At 35.0% G+C, this 9,416-nt stretch overlaps 1 protein-coding gene across 1 annotated transcript in view; it reads right to left on the bottom strand.

The window, feature by feature from the left end:
- Positions 1–256: 256 nt before the first annotated feature.
- Positions 257–9,416, bottom strand: part of SLC25A31 (solute carrier family 25 member 31) — a 35,624-nt gene continuing 26,464 nt past the window's right edge. Inside the window, exons 4-6 of the mRNA XM_003795531.2 lie at positions 7,361–7,515; positions 5,301–5,426; positions 257–457 (exon numbers count right to left, since the gene is read on the bottom strand). Coding sequence (XP_003795579.1) covers positions 257–457; positions 5,301–5,426; positions 7,361–7,515 — 482 coding nt within the window. The remainder of the gene's footprint in view (positions 458–5,300; positions 5,427–7,360; positions 7,516–9,416) is intronic.

Raw genomic sequence — 9,416 nt, 5'->3', positions numbered from 1 at the left:
GGCTCAAGAAAAAAATTTTAAACTAATAGAGATAAAATACAATACGTAAAATGTCTCATTAGAATGAGTTTCACTCTAAGTGGGAACAAATCCACACTTATCTGATTTTTAGCATTTAAATATTTGAAATAAAGCCTATGCTTTATTGCAGAATTATCACTTTAACAAAATACTCACAGTTATAATACACTATCAAAATGTACATAAATGGCAGCCATGTAATTTGTATGTTTAACAAGTTAAATATATGCATTTTTTAATCTCCTGATGAACCACCTTTAATATCAATATTAAGGAATTCTTTAATTTTATCATACAATACCAACACCAAAGCACCCCCTGTACCACGAAGGATATTGGAGAAGGCACCACGAAAAAACGCACCGATTCCCTCATGTTGGTATATCTTCATAAAGCAGTCTATGGTTCCTTTATATTGCCGTTCAGCCTCACCACTCTATATAAAAAAGACAAATAATTTTCCATTATCTTAAGATCATTTATCTTGTAATAGTTTTCTATCAGCTGTAAAGACAGATAGTATAAACACTGTGTGGAGCAACACTGTTCAGTTAATGGGCATGTGCTGACTATTATACCTAGTGGTTGGTGAATGTAACTTTCACCACATAATACTAGGCTTAATAAATGTCAAAGGATGTCATATCATAGACTATGATTTATCCTTTCACCACACTGCAATTAAGTGATAAATCAATAGCAACAAAGATAACTAGAAAAATACCATACATTTGGATATTAAGACAAAAAATCTTAGATAATAACTGATACCAAAGAGAACCACAAAACACCTTAACTAAATTTATAAGATCCAACTTGAGCAGTACTTTTGAGGAAATTAATATCTTGGAATATTAGAAAGACTGAAAATTAATGCATGATCTAAACATTTTTTAAAAAGCATAAACCTAAGGGAAGTAGAAATAATAACCAGCAAAAATAAAGGAAATGGAAAACAAACATACCAGGCCAGGTGCAGTGGCCTGTAATCCTAGCACTCTGTGAGGCCAAGGTGGGTGGATTGCTTGAGCTCACTGGTTTGAGACTAGCCAGAGTAAGAGTAAGACTCCACCCCTAAAAATAGCCGGGCATTGTCGTAGCTGGATGTTGTGGCGGGTACCTGTATTCCCAGCTGCTCAAGAGGCTGAGGCAGAAGAATCACTTGAACCCAAGAGTTTGTGTCAGGAGCCAAATGACGCCAGATGGCCGCCCATCCCCACCCCCGAGAGTGTGCTAACCTTTATCAGATAAGGAGCTGCTTTTCCCTTATCAGACAAGGAGCTGTTCTTCCCAGAGAAGCCATAAAATGTTTCAGACACATTGTTTACATTCCCAGCAGGAGACTGATGCAAGCTTCAGCTCAACCTTAACTCCCGCATTCCTCTGCCCCACCCCTTGTCTTCTCTGAGTCCTTTAAAAACTAACCTATTACCTCCATTAAACAGACCTTGACAAGGAATCTGCTTGGTCTCGCTTCCTCTTTCTCGCCTATTCTTTTCCAGGCTGGGTCCCCCTCGTCCCATGAATAACCGTGTCCCGCAGGACGGGACAAGTTTGAGGTTGCTATGAGCTATGATGCCATGGCACTCTATCAAGGGCGATAAAGTGAGACTCTGTCTCAAAAAAATAAAAAATAAAATAAATAGAAAGTGGGGCTCTGTGGCTCACGCCTATAATCCCAGCACTCTGGGAGGCAAGGCAGGTGGAGTGCCTGAGCTCATCAGTTCGAGACCAGCCTGCACAAAAAGCTAGACCTCGTCTCTACAAAAAATAGAAAGAACTGAGGCAAGAGGATTGCCTGAGCCCAAGAGTTGGAGGTTGCTGTGAGCTATGATGATGCCACGGCACTCTACCCAGGGTGACAGCTTGAGACTCTCTCACAAAACAAAACAATACAAACAAAACACACACACACCAGAGAGCACAAAAAGTATTCTAAGTCAGTTCTCTGAAATACTATGTTGGCAATTTTCTAGAAATATTTTTAGAGGAAAAAAGAGAAAATATTCTAAGAGTATCAGAAATGGCAAAGGTAACAAAAATAAAGGTGATTCAGAAATTAAAAACAAGATTATGAAAAACTTCTTGAGAACTATTTTTAAAACTCAAAAGAAATGGATAAATTCCTAAAAGTATAAGTTATCAACAGAATAAAAAAATTGGAATAATACTATAGTTGTTAAAGAAATTCAATTAGTTGTTGGAAATCCTGTGATAAAGAAAATCACTTGTCCAGAAGGCTTTATGAGTTCTGTTGAATATTCACAATGAACATTTAATTCCAATCTGACAGAAATTTCTAGAGAAAAGACAAAGTGGGAAGACTGCCCAACATATTTTATGAGGCTTGCATAGTCCTTATACCAGAGTCAGAGTAGGACAATATCAGAAAGAAAAATATAAGCCAATGTCACTGAAACATGAATGTGAAAATCTGAACAAAACACAGCAAATCAAATCCAGCAAGTGATACAAAATACAACATACCATGTTTATCCTAGGCAGGCCGAGTTCAGTTTAGCTAAAGATAACAGGTTAATGTAACACAATATGTACATGTACTGAAAGAGTAAAATGATATGATCATCTCAGAAAAACAAAACCTCCATTCATGATTAAAAATTGTTGAACCCAGGAAGAGAAAGGAACTGTCATAACATGGTAAAGGAAAACAACAACAAAAAAACTCTACAGTTAACATTAAATAATGTAACACTGAAGGTATTCTCTGTAATATTAGGAGTAAGACAAAGTTGCCAGTTACTACATCTTTAATTTAACACTAAATCAGAGGTCTCAGTGAGTATACAGAAAGGCACAAAAAGGAAATAAAAGGTATACAAATTGATAAGCATGAGAAAAAACTGATTTTTATTTACAGATTATATATCTGCAAATAAAAACCCTCGAGCTGTATACATACAGATTAGTGGTTGTAATAGGGTTAAATAAATTGTGGGATATAAAATGAAAATGTGGTAGAATCTCTGTAAGTTGACCACCCATGGGACTGTAACAAACTGGTCAACATACAGAGGTGGCCAACATAAGGTACTAGGCCTGGTGTACTGATACATACATGTGGTGCATGTCCAGTCTATGAAAATTAAGTCAACTTAAGGTGGTGGTCAGTGCAGGGAAGTGGTCAACTATGGAGGTACTACTATACAAAAATTAAACAGTACTGGTATGGTATGCATTGTGTCCCCCCAAAATCACATATTGAAATTCTAATGGCCAATAATTCAGAATGAGACTACATTTGAAGATAGGGTCTTTAAAGGTAATTAAGGTTAGGTGAAATCACTTGAATGGGTTCTATCCACTATGACTGGAGGAGAAATAGAGGAAGAAGCATGTGAAGACACATGAAGAAGATGGCCATCTACTAGGAAGAAGAGAGGTCCTCAGAAGAAACCAGCCCTGCTGACAATTTAATCTCAGAGTTCTAGCCTTCAGAACTAGAAGCCATCCAGTTTGTGGTACTTATTATATAGGACATACAAATTAGTACACATACATGTATAAAAAACCATCTTCCCAGAAGTTTTTTTCTATAGTTTTATGAGATTAAGTTATAGACATAATGCTCCTTATCCTTAAATACTTCAGTGTGTATTTTCCAAGAACAAGGATATTTTCTTATATACCTAAAGAAAGTACAGTTATCAAATTCAGGCAATTAAACATTGATACAATACCATTTACCTAATCCATGGTCTATATACAAATTAACTTTACATTTTTAGAAATTTCTCAATGTACTTAATTACAGCTAGCTAAAGAAAGAGCAAACATAGATGTAAAAGAGTAGTTCATCAGTGAAGTAATAGGTTAGCTTTACCTTTACAGGTAGCCTACTGGGTTGTTTCAGGACTATTTTGTATACAATAAAAATGAGGATGATGATAGTAACTACACCTCATCGAACTGTTTTGAGCATTCAGTGAGTTGCTTAGGACACTAAGCACATAGTAAACACCGTATTACTATTCTAGTATTCTGGCCTCATTATTTTCACTTACCCTCATGTAATCTATGATCTGGCTATACTCAACTACTTCTCTAGCCATATCTCTATGTATGTTTTTTCCCTTATGCTTGGAATGTTTTCTCACTGTCTGGAGAACGTCTATTCACTGAGATTTAGCTCTCCAAGAAGCCACATTTGATCAATTTAATCATTTGGGCACCACTGCCCTATGCATTCCTGAAACCTAGGTACATTTCCATATAAACCACTAAACTATATGTCTTCAATTCTAGATTATGAGTTTGGGTGCAAATTTTTTCTTATTTTATTCATGTCATCAGAACTTAGCAATCAAATATTTGCTAAGGAAATTAAATATTTGAAACAAAGAATGTAGTTAAGTTCAAGTTGAGTATTCCTTATCTGAAATTCCTGGTACCAGTAATGCTTCAATGTTTTTTTGATTTCTTAATATTTGGATTATATGCTTAACAGTTGAGAATCCCACATCCAAAAGTCCAAAATGAGTGAGTATTTCCTTTGAACCTCATGTCAATGCTCAAAACATTTCAGATTCTGGAGCATTTTGTTTTTGTTATTATTGTTGTTTTGAGACAGAGTCTTACTCTGTTGTCATAGCTAATTTTTTTTTCTATTTTTAGTAGAAATGTAGTTTTGCTCTTGCTCAGGCTGGTCTTGAACTCCTGAACTCAAGCAGTTGACCTAGAATGCTAGGATTCCAGGTGTGAGCCACTGCACCCAGCCAGATTCTGGAGCATTTTGGATTTCAGATATTTGGATGTGGGATGCTCAACTGGTAAATAGCAATGGAAAAAAATTTATCCAAGTTTTGGTTTAGAGACTTATATTTACAACATTTGTCATTATAAACAAGTTCTCATCTTTGGAGTTCAAAATTATTTACTTTTATCAAAATATACTACAACAAATGATGACAAATTTCAGTAGCTTGTGACTGGGCTTATTATACTTAATCATGTATCAGTTTAGATAGACATATTCATCCAATTTCTGCCATTCCCCACTCTCTACCGTCTAAGCAATATATGCTATAGGAGTAGAGGCATTTCTGTTCTGATGGCAGATGAGGAAGAAGCTTTGCTGGCTGATGGCTATTTTAGGATAGAAAAGAATATATGACAGAATACATCATGTATTTATATTACCTAAGTAAAACAAAAGACCTATGCCTTTTGGCCAGAATTTCTCTAAACTTTGAATAAATTATACTTGGTTATTAGAGATACTAAGAACTTCAATTAAGCTTACAAATAATATAAAATACCTGCATCATCATACGTCTTCTAACTGTGTCAAATGGATAAGAAAGTATTCCAGAACATGTAGTCACAACTTGAGCAATGACAAAGGAGACAAGAAATGGGGTTTCCTTTGGTTTTGGTAATAAGCCCTAGAAGAGAAAAATGTATAAAGTACACATCCAAATATCTACAATATTCTAAATTCTTAACTGAAAGATAATTTTTTTTTTTGAGACAGAGTCTCAGTCACTCTGGGATTGAGTGCTCTGAAATCATAGCTCATAGCAACCTCAAATTCTTGGGCTCAAATGATCCTCTTGTCTCAGCCTCCCAATTAGCTGGGACTACAGGCACTTGCCACCATGCCTGCCAAGTTTTTTTATTTTTAGTAGAGACACGGTCTCACTTTGCTCAGTCTGTTCTCGAACTCCTGAGGTCAGGCAATCTACCTTTTTATAAATTTATTAAAGACACAATTTTGCTTAAAGTGCAATAAAACAATTGGATTTAGTAGTAAATAAATTAAAAAGGGAAATGGCACACATGACTATACTTCAAAGGCATATTTGAAGTAATAAAGTTTATTTGCTATTAAAAGGGATTTGTTTTTAATGGCACCTAAAACTAGGGATGATAGGAGCCACTGACTAAAATATCTTTTCCATGATTTTCCCCCTAGAACTGAAAAAAAGTGAAAGAATGCCGATTATTAACAGATGACACTTGATGAGCAGCTTTAAAGCTCCAAGCTAATGAACAAATGCTCCTAAATTTCACAACTTAGTTCGGGTGGTAATAGAGTAAGGCAGAGGGAGAATACATAGAAATTTTTCTGTGATTAATTAAATGTATGTGAGATCTGTAACTTCCATGAACATATCTGTCTAAAAAATACACTGAAAACTATAAGTAATCTGTGTAGATCACAATAATAATGACATTCAACTATATTTATTCCAATGAGGGAGAGCGGAGATAATATATAGATCAATTTTAAAATTTCTTTCAAGTTTTAATCTTATTTAATAAATAACACTGATATTAATTTCATTGCTTCCTTTTGGAAGTAGCTAATGTGATTAAGAACATGAGACTTTTTGCTTGACATTTAACAAGTACATTATTTACCTACTACCATTCTTAGGCTATTTATCTTATAAATGAAAATTTTAAAAGCTATCCCAGAATACTGCAAATATATAAAGTACTTAACAAGATGGTCAGAACTAAGTAATAGTTCAAAAAATAGTAGACATTATTACAATTTGTCTTTTTCCTACCTATAGAAATGCTATTAAAATTTAAGATAAAAAGGCAGGCTGGGTGTGGTGGCTTATGCCTATAATTCTAGCATTCTGGGAAGTGGATGTGGGAGGATCACTTGAGATCAGAAGTTCAAGACCAGCCTTAGCAAGTGAGACTCTATCTCTAATGAAAATAGAAAAAATGAGCCAAGCATGGTGGCACACGACTGTAGTTCCAACTACAGGGGAGGCTAAGGCAGGAGAATTGCTTGAGCCTAAAGTTTGAGAATGCAGTAAGCTATGATAATCACCTACTGCACTCAACCCTGGATGACAGAACAAGACTCTGTCTTCAAAAAACAAAACAAAACAAAACAAAACAAAACAAAGGGCAAATTGGAGAACAGCGTGGAGCATATATTGAAGAATCTAGTAAATAATCAAGCTATAGCAGCATTTAATTAATTACTCCCCAAAATAATGATAGTAAATTGATTATTTTCATGTAAAATGTGATAATAGTTAATGTAAAATCAGAAAAAACTGTTAGAAGATTCTTTTTTATAATTTAAATCTGATTTAATTAACGTCTTTTCCATCTTCAACAAAAGGATAATGGTTTGATATATGTTTTATATCTATAAAGTCAGATCTATAATACAGTTATAATTTAATTAGTTATGGCAAAATCGTAAATAAACAGAATTTCATGTCTTTCTTATTTCATCATTTATTTGGATTTCTATAATTAAAGGTAATATCTGCTTAAAATTCTACTAATTAGAACAAAAAAAAGAAAGAAACCATTTAATATGTCTAAGTTAATGCCCTCAAATTACCTTAACTGTGTCATAAGCTCCAAAATAAGAGGCTCGGTATACAATGATGCCCTGAACTGAAACACCAAACCCTTGGTATAAACCAACAATTCCATCTGATTTTGCAATTTTCATAATACAGTCACCTAAACCCTTGAATTGTCGCTCTTCAGGACCTAAAACAAAACCATTTAAAATCTATTAGCAACATTACACGTCAAGTAAACATTTTAACTAAAGTAAATTAATTATTTATACATTTTAACTATCTGGAACTGCCAACTAGAAATCTTTCCAACAAAGAAGGCACAAAAATCTTCCCATCATCTAATCAGGATTTCAAGTATCATTTTAAAAGAAATTAACTAAAAATATTAGTCACTTATAAAAAACATTCTAATTCAATCAATCTGACATAAAACATTTCATTAAAATTACCATAAGTTACTACCGTGTTTCCCCGAAAATAAGACCTACCCCCAAAATAAGCCCTAGAAGGATGTCTATGCATTCGTTAAATATAAGCCCTACCTGGATAATAAGGCCTAGTGATGGGTGTGGCTATGCAATGTATCTGCACAGCCACACCATGCATTTCGGTGTGGACATCCCCTAAAAATAAGCCCTAGTGTGTCTTCTTGAGAAAAAATAAATATAAGACAATGTTGTATTTTCAGGGAAACACAGTTGTGATTCAAAAAATACTTAGAAGTAAAACACCCTAGAACTGTGGAAAGGCAAAAAGACAAAGCTAAAAACTAGTAAGTTTAGTTGACTTTAGTTTAGTTGACATTTTAGATGAGGTGTCACATTTTTCTAGTGTTTGCCAATTTTGTTATTTTCCCTTGACCTAGAACCAACCACTTGACAATATTTTAAAACTATTATATTCCTAAAAAAATTTTCCAAATTAACTAAATTCTAATTTTGAGAGGGAAAAAAGAATAAAACTATGGAATTTAAAACAAGATACCTTGAGTTATTTTCACTTTCTTAGCAATAAAATGAATATTTGGATTTTCAGTTAAGCTAACAGATGGAACTCAGATATATATGTTTTTTTGAGATAGAGTATCACTCTGTGACCCTTGTAGAGTGCTGTGGTGTAATAACTCACAGCAACCTCAAATTCTAGGGCTCAAGTGATCCTCTTACCTCAGCCTTTCCAGCCTCCTGACTAGTTGGGACTTTAGGCACCCACTGCCACACTGGCTAATGGGACGCATACTTTTATCCTTACTCAAAATGCCATCTCTTCCAAGACTTTTCTGATCACTTATCTAAAATGGGTATTGCTGTATTCTAATTTTTTTCCTAGCATTTATCATTTAAGTGACACTATATTTTAGCCATTTATTCATTTTGTTTTTACTGTGTTCTCCACTATATATTAAGCATGAGCTCCCTTTCTTTCTTTCTTTTTTTTTGAGACAGAGCCTCAAGCTGTCGCCCTGGGTAGAGTGCCATGGCATCACAGCTCACAGAATTCAATTTCTGGGACCACAGGTGCCCACCATAATGACCAGCTATTTTTTGGTTGCAGCCATCATTGTTGTTTGACAGGCCCAGGCTGGATTCGAACCTGCCAGCTCAGGTGTACGTGGCTGGTGCCTTAGCTGCTTGAGCCACAGGCGCTGAACCAATGAGCTCCGTTTCTTATATAAGGGGAGCGCGGTGGTGTGAATATATATGTGTGCATTTATATACACATCCACATGAACACTCACCCATACACACCCTGTAACTGCAGAGGAGCCTGATTCACAGCAGGTACTCAATAAATATTTGTTGACTGAATCTCTGGTCCCTAAAGAAACCCTATTGAAATCATAATAAAGGAACAATTTTTAAGGCCATAAAGGCAAAGAAAAGTACATGATAGGGAATGAAATCCATAGAACTCTGCAAGATGGAAAAGAGAGGAAGGAGGTACCTCATTAAGTAGAGCAGAGAAAGCTGAAAACTATTTTTGTGTAGGAGGAGATACTGTGATGTTTACAAGCAAGCCCCTAGACCTCAATAACCTCAGAAAGACTCAGAAATCAGAGGAACTAAGTAGCGGTACTACTCTTTGGGT

The sequence above is a fragment of the Otolemur garnettii genome, unplaced genomic scaffold (genome assembly GCF_000181295.1).
Source record: "Otolemur garnettii isolate 467f Iridium unplaced genomic scaffold, OtoGar3 scaffold00093, whole genome shotgun sequence".
In the NCBI taxonomy this organism is placed as follows: domain Eukaryota; kingdom Metazoa; phylum Chordata; class Mammalia; order Primates; family Galagidae; genus Otolemur; species Otolemur garnettii.
Note: the sequence above shows the minus strand (reverse complement) of the source record. Positions and strands in the feature narration are given on the sequence as shown.